Below are 27,863 nucleotides of genomic sequence, written 5' to 3'. Positions count from 1 at the left end.
AGCCCATATATTTTATAATGTGCATCAATGTTTAATGTTGTGCTGGGTAATATTCTGACCATTTGCACCTCTCTGATTTTTTAGACTAAATTTGTAAAATAAATCAATAAATAATAATAATAATAAAATATTCTCAAACAAATATTTATTATTTTTAGGTATGTTCTATAACACTTTTTCAGGCCAATAACAGTATACAAGTCTTGAAGTCTTGAGTAGCCACCACTACCAAGTACTAATACAGTGATACTACTAGTAGTTTTGTTACATAACATTTCCCCCCAAAAAACAATGGCAGATAATTTTAAAGAAAAACTTACTGTACATATATCCCAATATATAAATGTTCCTTAAAATGGAATAAAATAATGGACATTTTCTATCCTTCTAATTTCTAGTCCCTAATCATAAACTTGCCACAAGTGAGTGGCTGATAGTGGTGTCGGCTGCTATCACGAGGACCAATACCTTGAAATAAGGCCGGGTATCGGCTCGCTACCAATACCTTGTATTGGTACTTAAAAAATAAGCATTTGTGTAATAAATGTTTTAGGAAATATAATAATGAAGTTTTATTTTTTCGAAATTGGATGGTGGGATACTTTGAGTGTAAATTGCTCCCAAGCCAGCTGAAAGTCAGTGTATGTTTGTTTATTATTATTATTTCTACAATATGGTATCTTTTTCCCATTGGCACTTGACATTAAATATCAAACAACATTTGATGATGAAAGCTTCTTCCACACACTGGTTGAAGCTTTAGCTCATTTCAGGAAGATCTTATCGGAATGGTGGCTGTAAACTACGTAAGATATTATTGGAGCTCTGCTCTGTGGGTGCTGAAAATTCTGACATAGTACTACAGGTGAGGGAAGGGAATATCATCTACTGCTGTTACCTTATGACCTCCTGCGTAAGCACTGTGTTCATGGACTCCTCGTAGAGCACAGGGTACTTTTCTGACAACTCCTCAATATCAAAAGGCTTTGGAACCTTCACCACGATGCCTGCTACTATCTCCTCCACTATCTGCGATACAGGAAGAAGTCGGTGACTGTTATACACGCTCTGCTGTGTCTTGGCCATTCGAAAAAAAAGGCAGTGAAGGTGACAGAAACGAATACCTCCTCCTGGGTCTTGCCTCCAGCAGATGCCGTTCGAGGCTGGAGGCGCAGCACCGATCCCAGCAGAGCAAACGTCTCATTCTGAGCAAAGCTGATATTAGCGTTGTCATGGAGACCAAAGATCTCAGGGGTATCATTGATAGGCAGACTGTGGACGTATGCCAGGTAACCCTACGGTGAGAAAGGATACAAACGCACAGTCATTGCTGGTAATTACTTGATCAGTCTGCACATTCTAAGAAGGAGTTTGAATCGCAAAGCTGGCAAATTGGACCTTGATATCCGCACTTGTTTCAATCTGCCGGTAAACTCCAGATTCAGAGTAATTATAATCCTCTTCGAGAACAGCAGGAGAGTAGAAATCTTCCAGCACACTGAGGAGGCAGCGTCTGTCCCACTCATCTGTCACACGGCCCCCATAATTGATTTCCCCTGCAGTGTATTTCAGCACCTGGACGGGAAAAAAAGCCAATGAAGGAGAATGTGAACGTGCATGATGGATAATATGAGTTCAGAGGAAAGGCAATGGTTTTTTTTCAGACTCAAGAGAACAAAGTGCAGATGTAAATTGCTCTCAAAGCACACCAAATTATGTGTTTGAATTGATATAACTGGATTTTTATTATTACATTTAAAACAGGCAATCTGGTTTAAACTAGTGATGATCAATACCACTTTTTTCAGACCAATACCAGTATGAGCACACAATACTTGAAAAGTCACCGATACCAAGTACTGATACCACTAGTATTTTTGATACCCCCCAAAAAAAAGTGTCAGATGATTTCAAAGACATATATAAACAATTAACTCTTTTACCGCCCAAAAAGTTTAATGACGTATGCTAAAATCCAAATAAATGCTGCCCAAAAAGTTAATTGGTCGTTTGCTACGTTTTTTTTCTCAATGGGCAGTGGAAGTTGTTGCGCAGCGCTGCCTACTCAATGGATTTGTGAAATCACAAACACCCACTAACTACGGCCAGCAGATGGCAGCATTGTATCTCTTTTCAATGGGCTCCCATTCGTATGGAAGTACACTGAAACATGACCAATCTGATCAAATAGAACGTTTTCAAGGATGAAGTGAATGATGAAAGCTTTTGTCACATTAAATCTATTTCACAGATGGTCACTAAACAAAAATTTATTAGTGTCAAAGTCACTGTTGTGCAGAAATTGTATCTTTTCACAAAAAGCTTGTTTTCTCTTTTCAATTGTTGCTCAATGTCATTTAAATGACCTATTTTCAAATGTTGATTACTAAAAAACGGAACACGGTAGGAACATACTTTTTTTCTAATGAAAGAATGGAACGCGATCTTTAATTAGTTATCCACCATGTTTATGTAGTCAAAGTACACAATATTCTGTTTGCCTTGAAAGATGAGTTAAAATGCTCAAAATCGGCTGGCACTGTCGGCTTTCTGGATAACGTGTGGCAGTAAAAGAGTTCTTGGCAATTTTCCAGTTCCTGATTGTAAAACGGCCACAAGAGGGGGGCCGATACCAGTCTGGCCGCCGTCATGAATACTGATACCTTGAAATAAGGCCAGGTATTGGCCCGTTATTGATACCTGGTATTGGTACTTGCCCATCCCTAAGTTTAAACCAGATACAACTCGCTTTGGCATACACATTCTGTACATAAACAAAAGTGTCGATTGGAAGTTGATCGCAACTAAATGAAGAGACAAACCCATGCTTTAAAAAAAAAATCACTGTTAAAAAAGTTAAATTCAGTCTGTCACCTTATAAGGAACGTTATCGTACTCGTCCAGAAACATTTTGAGTTGGCTGATGCAGATGTTCAGATCACCATCAGTGAACTCGTAGGGAATATTGAAGCCCAACGGACCGAACTTTCTTCGCTCGAGCGCAATTCCGTGGAACAGACATAGAGACAAAAGCAACGACTTCAAGTGTGATACCTAGAGTGAACGAAAAAGAGACAAGGTGTCTTTGAATCCAAATAAAGGTTAAAAGATTCATTCTCGTGAGGCAATCGCGGGAAAGCAGCACCTTGTTGGAGGAATTGATAAAATCATTTGTGAGCTTTAGATACGTTTTCTGTAGGTTGGCCTTGATTCCTTTGGGCAGCTCAATAGTCATCTTTGTCCCATTTTGTAGAATGGACACTGGAAACCTGTTGCTGGGAAGACTTGTGAGCCACAAACGAAAATCTTTATGGACCTGTGACACAGCAAAAACCATCATTTGAACAAGTAAATCCAGTGAGGGAAAAAAAAAAAAATGCAATTTCACCCTGCATATACCTTTAAGTCAATGCTCTCAATAAGGCTCTCCAATGATGGCATCCAGCTGGGCGCCAGGTGACAATTCTGAAAGAAGACCCACTGACCTCTTTCCATAGCTGTGCGCATCAGGGCTTCAGCCAAGGGGCCCTGGATCCCAAAGAGAGCAGAGCAGGATATTGCAGCTTAACACGGGGCCTTCATTGAAGTGATCGTGTGTGTTTTGTGCGTGCGAGAGCGTGTTCAACCTGGCCTTGGCCCAGGGAGATGGCAGTCATTTTCTTGGAGAAGTGCATGATGTCAGCAAACTTGTAGAGGTCAGAAGCCGGATCAGTACCCGGAGACAAAACAAAGATAAGGGGAGAGGAAGGGGACGACTCCTTGAAGACCACCCCAAGGTCTGATGTCTAGAAAAAAGATGTGGGAAATACTGTCACACACCTCTGCGGAAAATGTCTTTAAACTGTATGAATATGACTGCCACAAGGGACACGGGAAGAATACCTGAGGTTCTATGAATCGCTGTCCCAGCTTGACGGAGACAAAGTCCTGTATTCCTTGAACCAGACAGTCAGCCCTCAGGCAGCGCAGAACTAACAGCTTTTGGAAGCGGTCTAGTTTTGTGTTCCACTCTCCGGGTAGAGGCTCTCTAAATGCACACAAAAAACACACTTTTAGTGACAACTGCTGTAAATTCCACTTGAGTGACATCATAGCATCATTGTTCACCTGTGAGGAATGTTGCTGTCAAAAATGTTCTTGAAGCCTGGCAGATGTTGGTCAAAAGTTGACGCAAGGTCTTTGAAGGTCTCCAGTACACTGAGGCCCAGGATGTCCTTCCAGGCACGGTCCGAGAGCCATCTTACGGCTGGGTTGGGAAGTTCTTGGTTGGGCATCCCTCCAGATAACAAATTACGCCACTCAGCCTGACAGAAAAACAAATCAATTGATGTCACTCATTCACAATCACTTGGATTCAAGAGATGAAGCAATTTCTGGAGAAAATGAGGGTGAATGCTGGAACTAAAATAAATAAAAGTGGAATGATACTAAATGATGTGAAATGCTGTTGAAAGATAAGGAATTAATAATTTGGAATATTATTAATGATGTTGAACGTTAGGGGTGTGCCAAAAAATTGATTCTCATAAGAATTGTGATTCTCATTTACTATGATTCAGAATCGATTTTAAATGTCCCAAAATCGATTTTATTTCAAATATTTTTTTACTGTCTTCCCTTTGTTTGTGTGTGCCTTTATTTGGGAGCGCTGTTCATGTTGTACCCGATTTGGCCACTTAGGGGCAGTGTGGTTCTACACGGTCTGATACACTGTTAAGTTGTAGCCACATTAGAGAGTAGAAGGAAAAAGTCACGATCAAGTTATTCCAATAATTATTATTTTTTGCAGCGTAGAGCCGTTCTTTTGAGTGATAAAAGTGCCCCGAGTAGCGCACTAATTAGCATTAGCGAGTCAGACTGGAGTAGATCATTACGATTCCTTGAACATCTATAAATTTAAGCAAAAATCCTTGTCAAACAAATCATTTTGAATCAAAAATCGTTCTTAATCGAAAATCGATTCTGAATCGAACACCCACAAATCGGAATGGATTTGTGAGATTTCAAAGACTCCCACCCCTATTGAATATTATAGAACGACCTTGAACGGCAGTGGTAAAATTGCATGCATTGAATGATATGGAATGATATTGAGTTATATGAAATTGGTGAAAATATGCGCTATGTAAGAGATAAATGTGGAATTTTTGGTATGTGGGAATTGTGAGGATGTTGAAAATCATTCCAAAGGTTAACTGAATGAGTTGACCATTTTGAATTTAGAATGGGAACTCATTTTCGAATGTCTCATTGGAAATGAATGGGGGCTTTTGGGGTAAAAAAAATGTAGAATTATGTGGAATGTAAAAAGGTTTTGCGTGGGTGAAGTATATCAGGTTGAACGGCAAGGTAAATTGAATGAGATGAACGTTTTGAATAGGAACAAATATTAATTTTAAGTAGGAATGATACAAACCCTAACCCAAACCCAGACTCTCAAAATTAATGGAGAATTGTGTTGGTGAAAAATGTATGATATAGGTGAAAAATGTGGAATTTTTGCAAAGTGGGTATGTTTAAAAATGGATCCCAAAGTGGATGGGCTGACCGTTTTGAATGGGAGCAAATTGATGAATGTTTCTTTGGAAATAAATGGTGATTTTTGGGGTGAAAAATGTTGCGTTGTGAGAAAACTGAGAAAAATAATAGCCTGCGAAGCGTGAATTTTTGGAACATGTTGAAGTTGGAATGGTTTGAATCGGTTGAGAAATGTAGCAGGAGTTGAAGGACGTATAACAGAAAAAGTAGATTAAGTTGATTAAGTAGATTGAAGCGTCCTGTATCTATATATGAGAAAGCAACATGGCAGAGCCAGCGTGTCATTTACCCACCATGTCAATTTCACCATCATTCGTTAGGATGCGAGCACAAAGGAGAAAGGCAAACATGAGCTTGTGCTTCTCAAACAAGCTTCGACAAACATTGCAGTATAGACTGAAGGTGAAATATTCATTAATGTTCTCGATGCGCTCCTCCACCGTGTCTGTAAGTACAAAGATACAGTCAGCAGATGCTGCATCACATTTGATAGTCAAATTCTAATATTCCCAAATCTCTGATCCCAAAATTTTGTGAGATTTGCAGAGGCTTGTCTCTCTCTACCTGCTCTCTTAGCGTTGGCGATGCCAACCATGAAGATGCCAAGGAACCACTCCAGGGAGTATTGGTACATGGGATCAACGTTGGACAAGTCTGATACGCAGAAGAAAAGGATCTGTGTGCGCACGGCCACCGGAACGTATGTCAGACGGGTGGCGTCAATGTCCTTTTCTGTCTCCTCTGCCACAATCACTTTGGCCTGACAAAAAAATTTAATAAAATCCTTGTGAAAGAAAACCTTACAAGAATGACTCCTTTTGTTTTTCACAATATTACGAAAGAAGAAGCAATCCTTCCAGTTTCTGACCTGAATCTCGCCAGCTTTGACTTTGGAAGCTTCCAACACTTGAATGAGCTCTTCATTGTCCACCGGGTTTCCTTCTGACGAGCTGAGACGGAACAGGATCTCATCTTCGATATCTTTCAGCTCCTGCTTCATTTTGGCATTGCTGACAATCAACTGGTTCTTAGCGGTTTCCAGTTCTGGACGTTCTGCTGCTACCACCTGAGCCAGCAGCTGGTCTTCCAAACCACTGAAAACACACAAAATTTGTACTGATATAAATCTCAACGATTCAACGCAGAAAAATCTAATGAATAGAATTAGTTAACTCATTCAAACCCAAAAACGCTTAAATACTTATTATTTACTGCTTTGTCCTTCACTCCCAAAAACGTATTTATACGTTTTTAATGTTTAAAAAATAAAATAAAAATTATGCTAGAGCATACAGAAGGCGTTGATACAGTTCTGACATGAAGTGGTCGCTTAAAGCAATGGTAGTTATTACAAAAAACAGCCAGCGGGTGGCAGCAAATTATAAGAGATCATCCAGGGCCATGTTGCAACAAGCTCTTTTTGTCAGTGTTTTCAACAGGTTTGTGAATGATAAAACTTAGCTATATTATAATGCTAATTGCTACAAAACGGAAACAGATACAAATTTACTTTTTTCCTGATGAAAGAAGAGACTTTAATCTCTGTTTTGGTAGGTTCCATGTTTTTATAGCACTAGAAAAGAATATTCTGTGGAGCTTGCAAAATCAGTCAAAATCCAGTAAAAAGCCGTGAGCGAAGGGAAAGAACCTTAGGGTGTTACTGCTGTTTTTATTTTAGTTTTTAAATGTAAACCTTGTTACTACAAATAATTGTTATACTGTATGTTAAAAAAAAAAAAAAGAATATACGTAGCTGTATACAATGAGTTTTACCTTGGTGACAGTGTGAAGTTGATGAGGGTGACTTTAGTGGAAACCTCTGGCGAGTAGTGAGGGTTTGGCAACTTGGAGGTGATGTAAAATTTGAAACTCTCATGGTATGGGATGGTAGAATCGCCCAGTTTCAGTTTTAAACTGCCTTGCTCCTTAAATGTCTGAGGGACAAACAGGCGTTTTACCAATTTCAGGATAAGTGGCAAAAACAAGAATAGGCGAAGGATGGCATAACACAAGTGACCTAAAACCTAAACAGAAACAATGATATAAAAAAAAAAGTGGGTTTGTGCCGCCATATATACGATAAAAAATTATTATATTTTAGGACAGATTAAAGGGCATCTGTGTTTGCAACCTCTTTGGTCTTGCTCACACTCTCCCTCCTCCTCCTTCAAGAGTAACTGCTCGCCCCTCCCCTCTCTGCTTGCTGAGAAGGAGGGGTGAGGGGGAGTTAATTGGAGGCAATGAACTTTAAAGAGGCAGCTTATTTACTCAACTCTGCAAGCAGCCAATCATATTGTGCCCTGCTTAGACGGCCCCACGCTCTTACCGGTGACAACCAGTATTCGCGCTTAATGAAACTTTGACTTTTCAAAACCACGGTAAACCTAAAACCGCTAATCAGCTCATGCCTAAAACAGAATTATTAAGCCAGTCCCACAAGGATAAGTGTCAATTATAGCTGACAATCATTTTAGTTTACCTTACGTAGCATCTTCTTTTTGACTGACAAGTCACACTTTCAAGATCCAGCAGAGTAGAACAAGACTTCCCATACCACATCGCAAAAAGAAAAACACTCAATCAAACCCGTTACACTGTTTTCTCAATTGCTCTGCCTTGGTCAAACAACATTGAAGGGTTTGTTTGTCTCCATTGGAGAATGCTTCAGCTTTTGCACCCCTGTAGAACGTGTGATGTCATACTGAATTGTTAATTAGGTTGATATAATTAGTATGTCTAGTATTCACCTGCTGCAGCAGTACAGGTTCAAGAGAAGGATCCATGTCCTCTTCAATATTCTCAAGCAAGCAGGGTTTACCAAAGCGAATTGCATTTTCAAGACTGCGGAGGAAATCCCGGTCACTGAGTTTTATAATCTCCAATCCACTGTCCCGCTCCTGGTTGACAGAGTGACGATTATTATGGATAGAATTCATAGAATGGAATGCAGATTCTCATTGGCAAAAAAAAAAATCATACAGTTAAAAGTGCCTATTCAGTGTGAAAGCACAACAAACTGTACCATGCTTTTGATCCACGAGTTGGCTTGACCTTGAGGATCGATAAAGAGTGCCCAGCGTAGAGAATACTGGGCAATCACAGCATTTTCCACCGAAAGGTTGTCCTTAGGCAGACCTGAGAGCTGTTTACATAAAAAGACTGCAGTGTGATCCCAGAGATTTGTTCATTGGTAAAACAAAAAAATTAAGTCAGTTCTGACCTGCCAAGAGCGGATCTTGACAGGATCTCCAAGAGTGTTCATGAGATTGGGTGCATCAGTATGTGGAACTTTTAACTCCTTGAAACATCGCAGCCACTCCTCTGCCATGGCAGACCTGTATGATCCCTACACGCATAAAAAACAGTCAACACATATATTTTTACACCACTTTCCTATTGAGTAAATGCTGTTTTTTTTTCCTGTGGTAACTGACGGTGAAGGGTCCCAGGTATGACACATATCCAGCAGACAGCAGCACATCGCCTGCCACATTACTGACCATGTACTCCAGATGTTGCACTGTCTCTTTCCAGCGTGTTTTTTCATCTGCCAGTCCAGCTATAAGCTGAAGGACAAACAATTTCAGCAATGTGGACCAGCCAAACCAAAAACAATGGTCAAGATGCCAAAATAGAAATGTATAAATATTAGGGGTGTCAAAATTAGTGTGTTAATTTTCAGTTATTTTAAAGGTACTGTAATAAAAATGTACGCGCGATTAATGACCGTCCCTTAATTGGAAACTTTAGCAGTAATACATTTAATAATAATGAATATATTTGTGGAGAACGGAGTCAAGTTGTATTTTACAATTGAAAAAAATGTGCAGAATTTCACTAGTTATTTCATGTTAAAGATTAGATAACTCCTAATATGAAAAGAAAATGCACTGAGCTGTCACCAACGTCTTACAAATGCAATTATGCCATCTAGTGGCAAAAAAAATGACCTCAACACAAATCAATATCACACTCGTTTTTTACAGTTCAGTATTTTTTTTTACTCAATTTTATTAATTATTATAAAATTACTGTATCAAAGACTGAAAGACATATTTCTATTTGTTTAACATTTTTCCCCACTTTTATGACATCGAGTAAGAAAACTATTTTGTTGTACATTTAGAACAGATAAAAAATTTGCGATTAATCGTGAATTAACTATTGAAGTCATGCGATTAATTACGATTACGCCTTACACTCCTAATAAATAGTAAGAAAAACAATTTTCTCCCCTGCTCTCACCTTATCCGCTCGAACCAGACGTATCTCACACAGTTGATACTTGTTGTCCAGCTCATTTTTCTTGGCCAGGCATTCTTGGTACTTGGCCTGCAATGCAGCAATACCGCTCTCCACGGCTGCTTGCATTTCTTTCGCAGCTTTCAAACTTCTCTGAGACTCATCATACTCCGCCTGGGCTGCATTCAGAGCTTGCTGTTCAAATATATTCCAATTATACATACTGTATGCTCTAATCCATACACAATGACTGAAACAGAGATTCCATGTTTTACCCTTTTAGGCTCCACACCCTTGGCCACAAAGTGATAAAGGTGCATGGCTCGAACCCACTGACAAATTGAGGTACATGCTTTGGAAACTTTGGCAATGGCGGCAGGCTGGAATTCTTCATTATCTATGTAAGGCTGCACCAAAGTAATCACTCTTTCTGGGATGTTCTCCTGCAGAAATATTAAGAGGAAGGAATAATGTAGCAGTTTTTACAATAAAGCTACAATAAAAAGTGAATCGCAAAAACAATGAGTAATTTTTTGAGCTGATGACTGGCAGTAAAGGTTAAAAATCTGACAAAATTAGCTTGACTGAAATAGCATTTGAATTACCCTGATTTGAATGTAAAATATGAATAAAAGGCTTTGTTGCTCTGTTACCTTGCTACTCTATCACCACAAACTGTCATTATTCTATCACATTATATATGCATCTGGATACTGCAGTAGGATTTCAAAACATTAAATGTAACATGTAAAAAAATATTCTAACAATAATAATTATTATGGGGCAGCACGGTGGCTGACTGGTTAGCACGTCCGCCTCCCAGTGCAGAGGACGTGAGATCGAGTCCGGGCTTCGGCCTTCCTGGGTGGAGTTTGCATGTTCTCCCCGTGCTTGCGTGGGTTTTCACCGGGTACTCCGGTTTCCTCCCACATTCCAAAAACATGCATGGCAGGTTAATTGAACTCTCCAAATTGTCTCTAGGTGTGAATGTGAGTGTGGTTGTTCGTCTCTGTGTGCCCTGCGATTGGCTGGCAACCAGTTCAGGGTGTACCCCGCCTACTGCCCGAAGCCAGCTGGGATAGGCTCCAGCACCCCCGCGACCCTAGTGAGGAAAAGCGGCCAAGAAAATGGATGGATGGATGGATGGATAATTATTATGATTATTTTTATTAGTTTTTTGCGGCATTTTTATGTATAAGAGAAAAATATTTTTGCCTTATGTGGACCAGCTCAAATTAAAATACTGCAAAAAACTGTAATAATTATTATCATTATTTAATATAATATTAATAATGATGATGATAATAATAATATTATTATTATATTATAATAACTGTAATAATAATAATGATAAAAATAATTATTATTAATTATTATTATTTTTATTTTATTAGTTTTTTGCAGTATTGTATGTAAAGGGAAAATTATTTTTCCCTGAGTTGGACCAGCTCAAATAAAAATACTGCAAAAAACTGTAATAATTATTATCATAATAATAATAATCCATCCATCCATTTTCTTAACCGCTTGTCCTCACAAGTGTCGCGGGGGGCACTGGAGCCTATCCCAGCTGGCTTCGGGCAGTAGGCGGGGTACACCCTGAACTGGTTGCCAGCCAATCGCAGGGCACACAGAGACGAACAACCAGTGCTAACCAGTCAGCCACCGTGCCGCCCAATAATAATAATAATAATAATAATAATAATAATAATAATAATAATGACAACGACGACGACTATTATTATTATTATTATTATTATTATTATTATTATTATTATTATTATTATTATTATTATTGTTTTGGGAGTGACCAGGATGGATAGAATCAGGAATGAGTACATCAGAGGGACAGCACATGTTAGAGGCTTTGGAGATCAAGTCAGAGAGGCCAGACTGAGAATGTTTGGACATGTCCAGAGGAGAGATAGTCAGTATATTGGCAGAAAGATGCTGGGTTTCCAAATGCCAGGCAGGAGGTCTAGAGGAAGACCAAAGAGGAGGTTTATGGATATAGTTAAAGAGGACATGAATGTAGTTGGTGTGAGAGCAGAGGATGCAGAGGACAGGCTTAGATGGAGGCAACTGATTCACTGTGGCGACCCTGAAGGGAAAAGCCGAAAGAAGATTATTATTATTATTATTATTATATAATAATTATTATTATTATTACTCATTATTATTATTAGTTTTGTTGCAGTATTTTTTTGTATAAGGAAAAATATTATTTATTTATTGTTTTATTTTATTTTTAATCAATTAAGCAATTATTCAATGAGACAAATTTTTAAACATGAAATAATATATACTTTTTTAAAAGCAATTTGGGGGGGGGGGGATGATACATTTTTGCAACAAATTTTACAAGATTTTTGAACATGCAGGGTAGTGGCCCTCAAAGAACGGATTTGGACACCCCTGGTTTATGTGGATATCCAGTACAACACAATTAGCTGTAAAGAATAGAATCATAAACACTACCTTATCATAGCTGAAAAGACTATCCAGAAACTTGCCAGGGTCCTGTAGCAATACTTTTCCAGCATCCCAGTAGTCATCAACCTTGGTTCCAGGTTTTTCTCCAGGCACCTTCTTAGGTTTGACATCCCTCATAATGCAGACAGCCTCAATGACCAGCCTCACCCCTGCAGGAGGGCGCTGCATGGCTCGCACCTTTGGAGGCATTCCGCAATTGAAAAAATGTAAAGTTGTAGTCCAATACATGAGGGGAGTTCAGCAAGTTCCTGACCTCCGTGACGTCATTCTTGTTGAGTGACTTGAGGCTGTTGGTTGCGGCATCGAGGGCCGGCAGGGCCTCATCTAGATCCCTCTGCGCATCGGTGGCAATTTCCCCTGCTACACGGGCTTTCTCCGAAGCTTTGACTTCTTCTTCTTGCACTGACTTCCGTGTCTCCTCAGCAATCACGGAGTCTACCTGTCATTGTAAAGCAGACATTTGAGTTTGGCTTGGTTCACCACACATTACGTATAAAGCCATCAGGACATCACATTCTTCCTTACTTTGATGGTTTCCATTGTCACCTCGGTTTCCCTTGCGGCCTCCTCCAAAAGAGGCCTCATCACCTCCTGCTCCTCTTGCATCTTACTCACATCTTCTGCTGTGCTTAGGAGCTAATCAGAACACAAATTCAGTATCAAGAGTGTTTAGTTGAGAATAATGACATTCAAGTAAACCTAATCCTCCAATCCAGAAGTGTGACAGTGCAATTCTGCTCTTGGTGCCTTGCCTTGTCCAGACCAGTGCTCATGCGCTCACGAGCATGACACAGCTCTTGCTTCTTGCGACCAATGAGATTTGAGAAGATATTGAGCAGTTCCAGGTAACTCTTAGGCGTCACGTAGTTTTGTCGCGAAAGCTCAGCCAAGAACTGTTCACACTTCTTGGCTACAATCTGGTGGACCGTCATGCACATCAATGTCTGGAAAAAATATGCATCAATTGGTAGCTCCACACGAGGAAAACTAATTCTATATCATTTCTTCCCATGATAAAAGTAAACACAAATAGCATCCTTACCAGTCCATCCATGACTTCGGGGCTAGCTTCTAGCTCGTGCAAGTCATTCAGAAATGAAGTGGCCACAGCTTGCAGAGCCTCATCTGGCCATGCACTGAACCAGTCAATGGTGCAACATGTCACCAGGGAGGGAAACTGCCTCAGCCTAGCACGAAACACTTCCCCGATAGGACTTTGAAGAATGACACAAGAAGCATGAATGAAATGTAATGAAACGGAAAAGGACTACTTGAACTACTCACCTCATGCAGAGTACAGTGTGAATGTTAGTGCGAACTCTCTTAAGGTAAGCAGCCATAAGGTTTGATTTGGTTGGCTGCTGGGCCATCTCTTGGACCACTGGCTTCATGGAAGCCAGGATGCGCTCCTGCTCATCCGACGCATACAAGTTGGGAACGTCGCCAGAGTTCAAAATGCTGTTGATGTCTTCCAGGAATGACTCACTTTTAATCTGGTGAGGAAAGAATCCAAATTATTTGCTTTCTAGACCTATTTCAGAACGGTAGTGCAACTAGTATGTATGATGTCACAGTTAAAACTCTAAACACATAAACAGTCAGAGAGGAGCGGGAAAGTGTCAACTGAAAACCTGAGTGTCCACGAAGAGGAAGGTGATCGGCTGGTTATGAATGCCAGCCTTCATCATGATGCTTTTAATGTCTTCCCGCCACTCAAACTGACCATAGTTTTTTGACAGCTCAATCTGGAAACACTTGTACTCAGATCTGAAATGTAAAGATGTTTGCGTATAAATAATTTTAAGACAATAATGTAGTGTAGTTCTAGCTACTGCAACCTGAGGCTCTGGAGCCACATGTGGATCTTTAGTCCCTCTCCTGTTCTGTGGATCTCAATTATTTTTTTTACTAGAAATTAATTTAAAAAAATACATATTTATTTAATTTTTTTTGGATTAAATATTCTTTGAATTGATTAGAGATTTTTAAAAAGTGAACAATTAAATATTTTTAAAAAGTTAGTCCAAATGTGTAAGTTGTCAAAAAAAGAGATGAAAATTAGATGAAAAGTTTTTTTTTAAATACCTAAAAATGTCCAAAAAAGTGACCATAACATGTCCAAAAAGGGCAGAAAATGACCATATAATGTAAACAAAATTGCCCCCAAAAAGTCAGAAAAATTATTTTTAAAAAGGCAGAAGAGAAAATGTTAAAAAAATAACAATAAAATATCCAAAAACAAAAAAGAAGAAAGGCTGAAAATGACTTTAGAATTGCAAAAAACCCCCGATGCCAGAAAAAGGGCACAAAAAAATAGCCATAAAATGGCCAAAAAAGAAAAAAGAGAGGCAAAAAAGTTACCATATGTCCATACTGGGGTTTTTTCATAACAATGTTCACAGTTTTGCAACTCCAGACTGATTTTTTTTGTTGGTTATTTATTTGGCCTAAAATGGCTCTTTTGACCGTAAAGGTTGCCTACTCCTGTTCTAGCTAATTCAAAACATGTTTTCAACGTAATCTTATTTTTTAAGATCTTTCAGGCCTCAAGCACACTAAGAGGTGTCAAATTATGATTGAATCCTAGAAAAGGACAATGGCTTTGGGGACAAATATCTGATTTAGGACACGTTTCCTGAATTGTGTGTAAAATGTGTGATTCTCACATATATGAGGCAAGCTTAGTGAGGGACTGGCGTCCACTGCCACCGACTCCGAGCAGCAGGGCGTTTCCCAGTGGCTGGCGCAGGACACGAGCAATTCGGCAAACGTGCTCAATGGCATCCATAAAGAGCACAAGTTTCATCTTTGGTGTGCAGTTCTGGTTGTAGTCTTCCATGTACTCCATCATAATATCCTCCAACTACAAAATGTAACAGTGAAGCAGGCAACGCAACAAACGTTCCACATTTCTCAACAATTCTCTGGCACTGGTCACCTTCTCCTTGTCATCGATGAAGGTGTAGACTTTGTGCATTGCACCGGGAACCATGAAATCGCCGTATATAATAGGCTGGCATGGCACGACCACGTCAAAGTCGCAGCCAAACTCCTGAATGAATTCTTTCAGGACGGAGTTAAACCACTCCCTGTCTTCCGCACACACCAAGCGGTCCTGGAAAACCCGGCAGTTTTCGTGGTACCACAGCTGAAGCAGCATCTCTTTGGTCTAAGATTGAGCAAAAGAATTTGATCGTTTAACATTTAATGCTCGTCCATTCTATTCAGTCAAACGCCTTCAGGCTATTGTAGGTGATACGTGTTGATAAGGTTCTGGGAAAGGCACTTTGAACATGTGTCCATCATGTAATATGATATGCAGTGAGAGGCTATTTTTTTTAAAGAAATCATTTTCTTTATTGTTCTTAACTTGTGTAAAAGCGTAAAAATGCAGGTCCCTGGGTGACAATAGAACTAGGGATGGATGAGTAGTGATACTAGATATCGGTATTGGGCCAATATAATGCTTCATTTCAAAATGTTGGTGTTCACAAAAGTGGCCAATACCAGTATGAGCCGCCCTCTTGTGGCCGTTTTACGATTAGGAACTAGAAATCAGAAATTAGAAGAATAGAAAATTGCCATCAATTGAATACAGTTTTAAGGAAAATGCTATATAGTGGCCCTTTGCTACTTTGCAGTTCACTTATTGCAGATTTTTATCCCCCCCCTTTTTCAATAGTGAGTATCCCATAAAATTATTTATTTATGCTGCTGCTTTTGTCCCTTCTTTCATTCAACACAATCTATTACACTTTTAATCAAAATATAGAATATTTGGTAAATTAATAAATGTGTATCATCATGATAAGTTTTTTTTTTTTTGAAGTTGACATTTTACTTCTTTGAATTCTTCTGAACTAGTCAGTGTCCGGTCAGTGGTGAGCCATTTTTAGAACAGAACCCAAAAAAAAAGAAGAGATTTTTTATTTATTTTTTTTAAAGAAAAAAAAGGAGAGCAATGATGATGTTTAATCGAATGAACAATACTGAGCTCTAAGAAAAAAAAGAAGAAAAAAAAAAGAACAGAACCCAGTTACTCGTGCACAATGCATGTCTCATTGCCACCCCTCCCCAAAGTATCAAAAGTACTAAACAGTGGTATTGGTACTTGGTATCAATATCTGTGACTACTCGATACTTGAGTACTCATACTGGTATCGACCTGAAAAAAGTGATTATCAAACATCCCTAATCCACACAGACCTCTGCTATGGCACAACTCCAACATTGCTCTGTGTAAACACTGGCATCAGGAGTTTAAAATATTCAGAGACATTCTCTCCTAATCCTTGATCATTCATGTTCCCCCATGATCCCCATATTCGATAGCCATATTCAGTGCTACTGTGCATTGTTTGATGGTAATACCTCTATCATGGAAGTCTCAGCCATGAGGATACCCTGGAAAACCTTGGACAGGTCTCTGAGGTTGAACGTGTAGTGAGACTTTGTAGGAGTTGGGAGAAGCTGAGAGCAAATAGTCGCGTACACACGGATAGTGACGTTGACGATCGCATTGTTGAGTGGCACGATTTCTGGCACTGATCCTAATGAGGGGGGGGGGGGGGTGATAAAAGGTGAAATTCAAGGTCTAAGCATTTTCAAGGGAGACGGAAACTTTCGATACTCTTATAAATATTTTCTCAACATTTATGTTTTTTAAGTCCATTAAAATAGGAGACGGCTACAGTATTAAATTCTTTCAGTGTCATTGACTTACTGCCTGGATTCTTTTGACTCATGTTTCCATCTAAAGAGAAAATACATTGAATTAGAAAATGGCTGTTCTTGTTCACAAGGACAGAAGTACAAAGAAGAAACAGTGGGAAAGTTTTGGGCCACTGAGTTTGGGTGTAGGACAGCTACCATTAGTAGGATTATGTTAAAATTACAACAAGTATTTTTTTTTAGTAAACTATGTAGCGGGTTAAGGGGAAAAAACTGTTAGGATGTACTTAATCAAACCATTTGAGTATTTATTTATTTTGGATAAAACAACTCCAACGGTGGCCAAAATCAACAATTGTAACTCCATATTTACAACTGTGTGACTCACTCATCCAGCTGCCTAAAATGGTGGAGAAAATCTTTTTCATGCTGGCATCCTCCAGTTCAGTGAAGGACAGAAAACTGAAGTGGCGTGTGAAGCGCTGTGTGATGGGATTCCGGCCTCCACCTGGAGGTCCCATGGCGCAGGCAAAATTGATATCCACTATTTGCTTGAAAGCCCCTATAGTGCAGGCAAAATGTAAGATAGAGAAAGGATGAAGACGATTACCACTTGACACATCACAACTTGTTGAAAACTTATTGGGAAAGAGCAGTCGTTCAACATTCCATAATGACCCAATATGGTAGCATCTGCTCACCAATCTGCTTCCTGTCATACCAGCCAGTATGGTCCATCCACTGCCGCAGCAGTTCAATAGGAGGCTGCGCGCCGTAAGTCTCCAACAATGGCATGTTGAGGTCATCAATAAAGAAGATGAAGTACTTGCCTTTAGGAGGAGCAAACACGCCTTTCCGCCTAACACACAACAGTCAGATGGTGAATTCAAATGGCTGGTTCAGCAAATAACATGTGCACAAATGATCTATTCCTTAAAACATACCTTTTATCCAGCTTGCTGTCTATGAAATCTTGAGTCTGGTTGGCTGAGGTGCGAGCTGAGAACATGAGGAAGTGCGTGACATATTGTGGATGCATGTTCTTTAGCAGCTTGTCAGACAAGGCCAGGGTCTTTCCTGTCCCGGTGGGCCCGATACAAAGCAACTGGTACACAAATGTAATAGAGAAAAAAATAAATATGTTAGCAGTTAAAGTGGAAGTCAACCCCCCAAATATTTCTTGACAATAATTTGTTCTGTGTAGCCCCACTAGTCTAAATACTGTATTCTGGTTAATATTGTGTTAGTGCAATATGAGTTAAGCAGCAAAATCCAGACGTTTTTTAGCACTATCGGAAGGCGGCCATTTTGTCACTTGTGGCGAGTGACAATGACATCACAACTTCAGAAAACAGGTGAGCTGTGATTGGTTGTTACCTGAGCCCTGAGGAACTGTGACGTCATCTCCAGTCGACAGCAAGTGGCAAAATGGCCACTGAGATAGATAATAACGGTGGGATTTTGCTTCATAACTCATATTCCACAAATGTAATATTAATCAGAATACCATATTTAGGGGTCACATATAACATATTATTGTCAAGAAATGTTTAAGGTTGACTTTAAAGGAGGAGCCTTCTACCATCATCTTTTTGAAGCATTCATGGAGACATGGATTCACTTACAGGCTTCTTATTGGATAAAAGCATATCCATGAGGAAAGTCATTCTCACTGTGTCAGCAGTGGGAACTATGATGTCAGAGTAGCTTGTTTCTGGGGTGATAACAACATTCTTTGCATCATTAATCCATTTGACCCACTGCACCTGTTGGATGTAGATGATAAATGGTTCAACTGCAAGAAATGACAGAAAGGCTACAATCTCTTTATCTTTTCTTTCAGCATTAACTGTTTACCTTTCTTTCCTTTTTGCTTTCCTCTTCTTCATTCAAACGACTTATGCCTGCATCATCAAGCCTGTAGTCATAAACCAGGTCTTCGTCTGGGAAACATAAATTAATCTGAAGGGAAAAAATTCACATGAATTCCAAATACAGTACATTTGGTTCTTCAGTCTGCAAAATATTGGCTCACTGATGCAAAAACAGAGTTGTGTCTGTGAGGTGACCTTTTCTTTTGACATCTTGTCTTTGAGAAAGTCACTAAAGCGGTGCCCGCTGGGTCCATCTCCTGTGGCGCCGACACTCCATACCAGGGAGAAAAAAAACCACGGCTCAATCAGCTCCTTCAAGCGGTCTAGTTTATTTCGGGGCGGGGGCTTGTCATCCTAAGAGACAATTAAGCAACCGAGGGATTGTGAGGAATTTCTTTTAATTACTCTATTTACTAACTACACTTGATAATTAATCATGCTCAGCTAAACTTGGCAGCTAATCAAAAAATATCAAGGGTTATTCCCACATCCAAACCTCCTTTACGGTGAACGGCCTGAAGAAGCAGTCCATAAGTTTTACAAGACTAAAAGTCAGATTGCTGTCCAGTGATGTGATGACCTCCTTTACTGACGCGCGAACAAAATTGACAGAGTCCTGTGCAGACATAAAGAAGAAAGATAGCACATATTGCGCATCAAGTACATGCCTGGGAGCATCTTGTTGCCATGTTCTTTTCACTCTCACCTGTAGGAAGCGATCAAACAAGGAAGTGAGCTGCTCTGTAAATGGCTTCATGATTTTGGGGACTTGCCTGAGCCAACACTCTGTAAAGGGGACAAGGCCCAAAATGCTGGGCTCTAGGTAGATCATACCACAGCGAGAAACCGTAGCTGGCGAGGCCACCGCCAAGTCTTGCACCTCAAACATCATGGTCATGCACTGAAAAGAGTCAAATGATGGTGTCATTCATCAAAAGTGCATTTTTATATTAGTTTGATTGATTGTGTTTGTGGAATATGAACAAGGCAGCAAAATCCACCTGTTTTTATCCCTCTCAAGGGGCAGACATTTTGCTTTGTACTGCTACTTGCCGAAAATGATATCACAGTTGCTCAGGGCTCAGGTAACAACCAATCATTGCTCACCTGTTTTCTAAGGTTGGTCATGTGACATTCGCAAGCTGAGCTGATTGGTTACCTGAACCACCTGAGCAATTGTGATGTCATTTCCTGTTGACAGAACGTGACAAAATGGCTGCCCCCTGAGATGGATGAAAACGACAAAATTTTGCTGCTTTATTCATATTCCACAAATACAATATTAATCAGAATACCGTGTTTAGACTAGTGGGACTGCACAGAACATATGATTAGAAAGATTATTTGTGAGGGGTTGATTTCCCCTTTAAATAGCTTTTCCACTTAGTTTTCATGTCACAATGCCATGCGGGTAAATGCTCATAGTTACTTGGAGGATGGACGACTACAGACAGTTTTTGTATTTTGGAAGCAATGAGAAAGAAAGGAAGGAAAAAGGACAATTTGGTAGGTCAGAAAGGAAGAGCAGGAATGGAGAAGGGAAATTATAGCATTGAAAATGGGGACCTGCACTACGGTCGAGTAGTTTGCACGTCTGCTTTGGAAAGCAAAAAAAGAACAAAAAGGAGGAATAAAGGAAGAAAGACAAGAAGGAATTAAAGAAAGGAAAAAGGAAGAAACAAATTAGATGTGGAAAAAGAAGAAATGGAAGAACTATCAGTCAAACTAGTTTAAATTCAAAAACTCTTCCACTATACCTCAGTGAGCTTGATAATTTCTCCGGAGCTGAGGCAAAGTTTTTTGTTGTCATCCAGCACGGTGTTCATGTTCTCGATCCAGACAGCATCTACTGGACCGTCGAACATGTACCACTTTTTGTCATTGTCAAAAACGGATGTACCCATCCGGATTAAAGAAGAGAGGATGCCATCTGTCCTACAATGGTTGGCGCCAAGTGTCATTTCTCATCCGTCTTGTCATTTGTAGGTTATGTTAAGCACAGTGGCACTTACCACTCATGTGTGAGCAAATCATACTCCCCGTAAAGCTGACCCATAGTGATGGACTTGGGGTTGAGGACGTAAATCTGAACATTCTCATACAAATCGCCGCTGACAGAGGGCTGACCCTTCAGAGCTGTTATAGCTGCGCCAAGAACTTCATAGCACTAAAATGCCACATAGGGATAACGTTTACCTACATGACTAAAAAAAACAAACACAGGGCACATAAAGACTCACCTTAGTTTTTCCTGATCCGGACGGTCCCACTAACATGAGGCCATGTCTGACCACAGTGGTCTCATACAGTTGAATACACTTACCAATGTATTCTGTAATCACAAATGACAAGCGTCAATGCACTCCAGGTTAGATAACGACAAATAAATAAGCCAGATAAACTAACCATCGACATCTTTGAGATTCATCTTCAGACATATATTACGCATGGATTCCTCAAGCGTGCCATAGTCGATCGGCTCCTGTTTTGTCTTTGGGAAAAGGTCAGACACGATGCCGTTGAAGAGCTTCAGGTCATCTCGTAAAAATTTTGGCACGTTGACATCTTTGATGGCCCTCAGGCAGATCAACTCCTGTGAGTTGGCAGGTTTGTTAGCGAGTTGGTAACTTCATAATTGCTTCTTTATACAGGCACTAAAATAAAAACACCAAACCTCATTCATATTGGGGTTTTCTCGCTTTAGATTTCCGGCAGCTGAGATAACAGACTTCACAGATCTCATTCCAAAATCGTAGTGATCCTGAAAACAGACGGTAATCATTACTAAAATACACGTACTGCAACACTTACACAATGTAATGAGATTCCCTTCCTTTTACCTTATTGTAGCAACTAGGGGTGTCAGTCGATTACATTTTTAAATCGTAATTAATCGCATAATGTCAATAATCAACTCATTATTAATTGTAAATTAATCACACATTTCATATCTGTTTTAAATATACAATAAAATAAAATGTACCATAATCCCCCCAATTTTTCATACTCTTGTTAACGTAAAAGTGGGAAAATATGTTAACCTACTACAAATATGGTGGTAACTTTTAGTTCATTGATTTAGTCATTCATAAAGTCATTTGAAGTTAAAGTTAAAAAGATGTACTGTACTATAAGAAAAGAGTGTGAGACATTGATTTATGTTGAGGATTTCTCTGCCAGTAGATGGCATCAGCATTTAATGTTGGACATTGATGATAGCACAGTGCAAGGGGTGGGCATTAATCAAGTGTTAAAAAAATTAGTTAACATTAAATTAACTCTATATTAACACACTAATTTCGACACCCGTAGTAGCAACATAAGAGAAAACAAATATTCAGTATGTTGCAGAAGCAATTCTACTACCGTTGCAAACTGCAACCACAAGAATTAACAGCAAGATTAGTATCTCTCCAACAGTGGCCAATCTAAAGTAAACAGTATTTTTGATAAACAGTGCTTGCGTTAAGTTCACCACAAAATAACCCATCTAACCCCGTGTTGTGAGTTATTATGGTTAAACTCCAAATTAGCACAACAAATGTACATTACCAAAGCTAATAAAAATGTTAAAAGTTGGCAAAGTATGTTTACCTCCTATGCAGCTATAGTAATGTATCTAAATATGTCTAGAGCCTTCACTCCTATATCCTTACCTGAGAGCTAAGTTGTTCCGAGGAGAGCGTGAATGTGCTGGTGATTTTCTGAGAGAGGACTTTGGCATCACTGAAGCCAAATGAGTACAGTGAGATCTCAGCTATCATGGCAAAGTTAGGGACCATCATGGCCACCGGACGAAATAAGGCCTGTAAGAACGGATCGTTATATTTGTTCTTCAGAATGCGTTTTGCGGACATCACATACTCATTTAAAATTTGAGACGCATTTCAAACCTTGAGATTGTCGGGTAACTCTGTGCGGCCAGCATAACCGGGATTCATGGTGATGAATACAGCACAAGAGGGGACAAGCGGGATCTCAGAACCTTCAAAAACAAACCTCTCTGCCTAAAGACACAAAATATGCAATCATTTGTTGATGATACATACGACTTAGAATTCACGTGCGTAAACTACATAAATATGTGTGCAAAATTTGAACATTTCCTCTAACAAAGCCTACCAGTATTTTATACATGTATTTACAACGCTACAAACATTGTAATAAAATAGAGTGCAGTGTACCCATTTATAATTCGTTTCTAATCACGCAGCACCTCACCCTTTGCTGTTGAGCCTTTTGTATCGTGGTGATCTGTTGAGCTACCACAGACAACACCTCCACATCAATACGATTAAACTCGTCGAAACATGCCCAGGCGCCGGAGCTGCAAATAACACATCTTTTAATATTCAAAGCCAAGATATTTTTACATATGAGCTACGTCAGAAAGGTTCCAGGACCCAACCTACAAACTAAGAATTTCCCCCTTCAATGTGGGCCAGATGATCAAACAGCATCTCTACAACTATCGAGAGTCGAAAAAAAAAACTATCGAGAGTCGGGGGCAGTCTCCAAGTGCCTACTTTATTGCGCAGATGTGCTTCCGCCATTTTAAAACTCTAGTGCGCAACTTGCTTGCCACATTTAATGGGTATAAAAGGACCCGCGTCATTGGCCATGATTGAGGTCGGCAGTGAGCACTCCCACAGCAGCGCAGATCCGCCGACCTGCATTTGTCTGCAAAATTAACAAGATTGGATGAGCATAACTCACAAAGACACACCACGCGCCGCGCCAGATATACGGCAGTCACCAAAATATAGCCCGGAGTTTGAAATACATCTTTTGTGAGACCAGTCCTGGAACTTTTGTATATGTGTGCGTAAGACCTACCTGGCCAAGCCTTTGAGGAACTTCCCCATTGCCATAAAATCCAGCTGGTCAGAGCAGTTGAAAACCACAGTCTGGATGGCAAGAGCCTTTCCCAGATCTTTAGTGGTTTCTGTTTTTCCTGTGCCTGCTGGACCTGCAGGAGCTCCTCCAAACTTGAGGTGAAGGGCACCTGTCAGGGTAAGGTAGCACCTGAGAGATGCAGAAAAAATGAATTGAAATGATTACAATTGTCATGAATGTCCATACATTTCTGGGGAGGATGGTCATGGTCTTTGTGAGAAGTGCTTAGCAAGAAATGTCATTGGGATTTGGCACTATAAAAATAAGACGGTCATCCCTAAAAAGCATACTTGTCTGTGAGTGGGGTGATGACCAGTCGTCCAGAGTTTCCAAGGTACTCGTATCCATACAAAAACTCTGCATTCACTGCTCGGATGTACAAGTCTTCTCTGGCCCAGTAATATCTACAAAGTATGCATATATGAATATCATGACAGTATAGGCAGTGAACTTGTAGAAAATCCACGTCCAGAAAGTAAAAACCCTGCCACAGTTTGGCTTTAGCCCCTGGGGCTAGCTAGCTAGCTACCTAGCTAGCACCCATGGTGCTAGCCAGGTAAACGAGCACCATGGGAGCTAGCTAGCGAGCTAGCTAGCACCAGGTGCGAAAGCTAAATTCTGGCATGTTTTTTTACTTTCTGGACCTGGACTTGCCACCTCATTGGACTTAAATGTAATGAGTGAAAGTTAAACCTGAGTTGACTAATCCACTCAAAATCATTGACGCTCAACACTGACAGCTCCACCAGTTTGGCTGCTACATCTTTAGCATGCACCTCAATGACAATGAGGGCGGATAGCACAGATCGTTGCATTTTGGATACACCTCCTCTCACCAGGGCCACCAGGTTACCCAGCTGCACCAAAAGGACTCAATTGTAAGCATATCTTCTGGTGTGTATAAGCCTCAATCATACAATATTCCACAGTTTAAATATTTTATAGTTTCGCACCTGTTTCTGCAGTTGAGGAAAAAGATGGTCGCGCAAGACCCCCTGCTCCAAAGCCCCTGACACCTCCGCAGTCCAGTAGACCTGACAGCCAGCTATCACCACTTGCCCAGGCCATGATAAAACCCACTCTTCACGAGGTTTCTGAAATGCCAAGAGTACAAAACAAACATGCTGAACAAGAACAGATTTTATAACTTTTAAGTTCAACTCACAGACCTCTGGGTAAACTTTGAGTGAACGATCAATGCTATCCCTGACTGTAGCCGTCATAGATCTTTCCACCTCCCTCAGCCAGTCCTCCACATTCCCAGTGGGCATAACAGTCACGGCCATCTTCACCTCCTCTCCTTCTCCAGAGTACATATGTGTGATCAGCAGATCTGGCTGGAATTTAAGCTGAGGAGCAACAGTAACCATGTCACACATGTTTGCAGCCATTAGATGAGATTCAAAATAATGGTAAAAAAAAAAAACGAACCCGTGCAATGTTCTCAAAGCATTTGCGCAAGTGTGGCTGTACAGCAGTGGCATCTTTGGTCTGGGACAAAATCTCCAGAAGCTCATCATCGGACAGAAAGTAGAACCTACAAACAAATATTCATAGAATGTTATCTTGAGTATTCAGCAACCATCTTTGATTACTAGCCATAATGCGAACAACTTTAAGAAAACTTGAGTTTTCTTTAGAGTAGCATTCATTTTGATTGATCAATTTCCTAGACCAATGAATATTAATAAGGTGGTCGTGGTCATGGTTTCATATGTATTTTGGCACATTTTGAGAGGGTTTACCTGGGGAAGGCATTTCGTTTTATCTCCAAGTATTCGCTGAGGCCCTTTTGCACCTGTTCCAAAAGTACATTGCACTTTTTCAATTTGTCAAGCAGGTGAGGACCAGGGCAGAATTCAATTATCTGGAGATCAATAAGAACAGACAATAATTATTTTTCTGTTTTATAATGAGCTCTATATACTATCCCTGAAATGTAAGCTAGTGCAGCAAATCACTCTAAAAACAGTTGGGTCGAAAAATAACACTAATTGGTTCAAAAAGGGACTGACCCAAATGCTTGGTTTAATCGTTTAAACCAAAACGTTGGGTCAAATGAATAACACACTAAACAACCACCCAAAAAAGGTTGTTTTGTAAAAAAAAAAGAAAAAATCCATTTTTTTCTTCTTTTTTTAATTTTTGCTCGTCAAGTCGAGTCATCTTTATTAATATAGCGGTGTCAAAATGAATAACCCACAAAACAACCCAAAAATTGGGTTTTGGGCTATTCTTTTGGTTTACGAGTGTAAACCAAAAAGTTGGGTCAGTCTTTAAAAAAAAAGAAAAAAAAATTAATTGTTTGGCGGGTTATCCATTAGACCAACCAACTTTGATTAACAAAGTAAATAACCGAAAACATTGGGTCGATCCCCCCAAAAGGGTTGTTTTGTGGGTTATTTATTTGACTTTTTTGTTTAAATAAACCAAAATGTTGGCTTGGTCCCCCCCTTTTTTTCTTTTCTTTTTTACCCAATTTGGGTTATTTTTGGTTTTATGCACAACCCAAAAAGTTGGGTCAGTCCCCAAAAAAAAGAGTTGTTTTACCAAAAAAAAGAGGTCGTTGGTGGGTTATTCATTTGAACCAACGTTTTGGTTTAAATGAATAAACCAAAATGTTGGGTCTGTCCCTTTTTAACTCAATTTGGGTTATTTTTGACCCAACTGTTTTTGGTGTGTACCTTTATTTCTATTCAGACTGACCTTTGGGTTATCAAAAGCACTTTTCATGATTCTCTTCCATATTTCCTCCATTTGTTGATATCTCATTCCCTCCACAGGCAGTTGTTCATTGATATCATCGGAGCTGAAAATGGGCTCCAAGTAAAGCCAAGAACCCTGACATAACAGCCACTCCTCCAAAACATCCTGCAAGCACAAGAGGGCAGTAGCACAACATTTGTAGTAAACTATTGACCCAGCACATTAACCTAACCGTGTTTGTTTACTTGAGTTGTTCTGAGTTTGCTCTCCCACTTGTTGATATCGGCTTCAAATGCCTTCTTATAGGGGGAGAAGGACATGCTTTGTGTCATGACAATATGGTCATCGAGCAGCTGTAACGCTTCATCAGGACTCTTCAGGATGTAAGTGCCAGTTTCCTTGTACGGCATCAGGTCAAAATCAATTTCCGACCACTCTGCTTTCATTTTATTCAGGGCCTGGATGAGGCGACAGATTGCAAATGTGAATTAGTAGCTGTGTTTCAATGCATTCATCCATTTGCAGGCGTATTCCACCCCCCTCTTAAATGCTAGTATCGTAAAACTTTGATAACAAAGTTACCTGTTCAATGGTGTACTCTTTCCCGGCTGTCTCAGCCACCTGCGCTATGGCATCCATGTGGTTCTGAAGGCCAATTTCCAAGCAGCTGGACAAAGTAAGTTTGGCTGAGGGCACAACTTTTATCTCAATGGTCTGTGAAAGTGTGTCCCAGTGGTGCATTCTCATCCCTGGGTTCCTCAGACCCTGAACCAGAGGTACATAAGGACGGAATTCCTCAATCCTGGCGCGGATTAAAGATGCCACCATTTTGCATTCTAGTACAGGAAAAAAATCAAGTCAGTGACAATCACTCTTGATCAACTTGGAATTGTCATTGAGGTTACTCACCAGGGTTGTCCTTGAACTGTTTGATACATTTATTCATGGTATCCAAGGCTCCTGTAACATTGCGCTCAAGCAGCTCAGGGTCAATGGAGGTCAATGGATCATTGAGCCAGCTCTCATGCCGATTGGTCCAATCATAAGTGGTGGTCCAGAGGTCATAGAACGGCTGGAATTTCTTCGCCATTTTGTGCAGACGATCATACTGATAGAAATTCAAGTGAGACAAAGCGGATTAATTCATATTATGCTGCCGCAACAGTTTATTTGGCATTCCTTTACTCACATTCGTGACAGGAGTACCAAACAAGCGTTCTCTGGTATTGTAGGTTTGGGACAAAAGCTGACACTCTTTGAGTTCCTTGCTTGCACGCCTCACATCGTTGGCCATTTCAGTCGCGTGATCAACATCTGCAAAACCTGTGAACTTTCCAACCATCAGCTAGAAAGAGAAGAGGCGGCATTAACCTAATTATAACAAACAATCAACTTTAAAATAAGAGTTTCGATGTGAGGCAACATCAGAGACCAACATCTGGC

General features: G+C 40.0%; 1 protein-coding gene across 2 annotated transcripts in view; it reads right to left on the bottom strand.

Annotated features, from left to right (window-relative positions):
• Positions 1-27,863, bottom strand: part of dnah1 (dynein, axonemal, heavy chain 1) — a 42,852-nt gene that overhangs the window by 4,275 nt on the left and 10,714 nt on the right. The window contains exons 18-75 of one of the 2 annotated variants that reach the window (XM_077573952.1): positions 27,610-27,765; positions 27,330-27,528; positions 27,003-27,256; positions 26,666-26,878; positions 26,421-26,585; positions 25,460-25,581; positions 25,146-25,251; positions 24,884-25,063; positions 24,668-24,808; positions 24,408-24,571; positions 24,005-24,118; positions 23,655-23,843; positions 23,040-23,145; positions 22,712-22,825; positions 22,475-22,624; positions 21,493-21,579; positions 21,225-21,411; positions 21,059-21,150; positions 20,831-20,985; positions 20,576-20,753; positions 19,525-19,719; positions 19,315-19,434; positions 19,014-19,172; positions 18,802-18,906; positions 18,570-18,710; positions 17,889-18,049; positions 17,646-17,803; positions 17,333-17,506; positions 16,997-17,026; positions 16,645-16,823; positions 15,212-15,442; positions 14,940-15,136; positions 13,905-14,040; positions 13,558-13,766; positions 13,316-13,487; positions 13,026-13,217; positions 12,799-12,909; positions 12,527-12,712; positions 12,259-12,450; positions 10,056-10,223; positions 9,784-9,975; positions 8,973-9,104; positions 8,759-8,884; positions 8,561-8,680; positions 8,286-8,435; positions 7,312-7,472; positions 6,407-6,632; positions 6,103-6,298; positions 5,832-5,983; positions 4,108-4,304; positions 3,883-4,027; positions 3,627-3,785; positions 3,400-3,528; positions 3,146-3,316; positions 2,875-3,054; positions 1,399-1,575; positions 1,125-1,295; positions 899-1,029 (exon numbers count right to left, since the gene is read on the bottom strand). In XM_077573952.1, the coding sequence (XP_077430078.1) occupies positions 899-1,029; positions 1,125-1,295; positions 1,399-1,575; positions 2,875-3,054; positions 3,146-3,316; positions 3,400-3,528; positions 3,627-3,785; positions 3,883-4,027; positions 4,108-4,304; positions 5,832-5,983; positions 6,103-6,298; positions 6,407-6,632; positions 7,312-7,472; positions 8,286-8,435; positions 8,561-8,680; positions 8,759-8,884; positions 8,973-9,104; positions 9,784-9,975; positions 10,056-10,223; positions 12,259-12,450; positions 12,527-12,712; positions 12,799-12,909; positions 13,026-13,217; positions 13,316-13,487; positions 13,558-13,766; positions 13,905-14,040; positions 14,940-15,136; positions 15,212-15,442; positions 16,645-16,823; positions 16,997-17,026; positions 17,333-17,506; positions 17,646-17,803; positions 17,889-18,049; positions 18,570-18,710; positions 18,802-18,906; positions 19,014-19,172; positions 19,315-19,434; positions 19,525-19,719; positions 20,576-20,753; positions 20,831-20,985; positions 21,059-21,150; positions 21,225-21,411; positions 21,493-21,579; positions 22,475-22,624; positions 22,712-22,825; positions 23,040-23,145; positions 23,655-23,843; positions 24,005-24,118; positions 24,408-24,571; positions 24,668-24,808; positions 24,884-25,063; positions 25,146-25,251; positions 25,460-25,581; positions 26,421-26,585; positions 26,666-26,878; positions 27,003-27,256; positions 27,330-27,528; positions 27,610-27,765 (9,203 nt within the window). Of the gene's footprint in view, positions 1-898; positions 1,030-1,124; positions 1,296-1,398; positions 1,576-2,874; positions 3,055-3,145; positions 3,317-3,399; positions 3,529-3,626; positions 3,786-3,882; positions 4,028-4,107; positions 4,305-5,831; positions 5,984-6,102; positions 6,299-6,406; positions 6,633-7,311; positions 7,473-8,285; positions 8,436-8,560; positions 8,681-8,758; positions 8,885-8,972; positions 9,105-9,783; positions 9,976-10,055; positions 10,224-12,258; positions 12,451-12,526; positions 12,713-12,798; positions 12,910-13,025; positions 13,218-13,315; positions 13,488-13,557; positions 13,767-13,904; positions 14,041-14,939; positions 15,137-15,211; positions 15,443-16,644; positions 16,824-16,996; positions 17,027-17,332; positions 17,507-17,645; positions 17,804-17,888; positions 18,050-18,569; positions 18,711-18,801; positions 18,907-19,013; positions 19,173-19,314; positions 19,435-19,524; positions 19,720-20,575; positions 20,754-20,830; positions 20,986-21,058; positions 21,151-21,224; positions 21,412-21,492; positions 21,580-22,474; positions 22,625-22,711; positions 22,826-23,039; positions 23,146-23,654; positions 23,844-24,004; positions 24,119-24,407; positions 24,572-24,667; positions 25,064-25,145; positions 25,252-25,459; positions 25,582-26,420; positions 26,586-26,665; positions 26,879-27,002; positions 27,257-27,329; positions 27,529-27,609; positions 27,766-27,863 lie in introns of both variants that reach the window. The other variant, XM_077573951.1, reaches the window with a different exon arrangement.

This window comes from Vanacampus margaritifer, chromosome 8 (assembly GCF_051991255.1).
Source record: "Vanacampus margaritifer isolate UIUO_Vmar chromosome 8, RoL_Vmar_1.0, whole genome shotgun sequence".
Classification (NCBI taxonomy): Eukaryota; Metazoa; Chordata; class Actinopteri; order Syngnathiformes; family Syngnathidae; genus Vanacampus; species Vanacampus margaritifer.
Note: the sequence above shows the minus strand (reverse complement) of the source record. Positions and strands in the feature narration are given on the sequence as shown.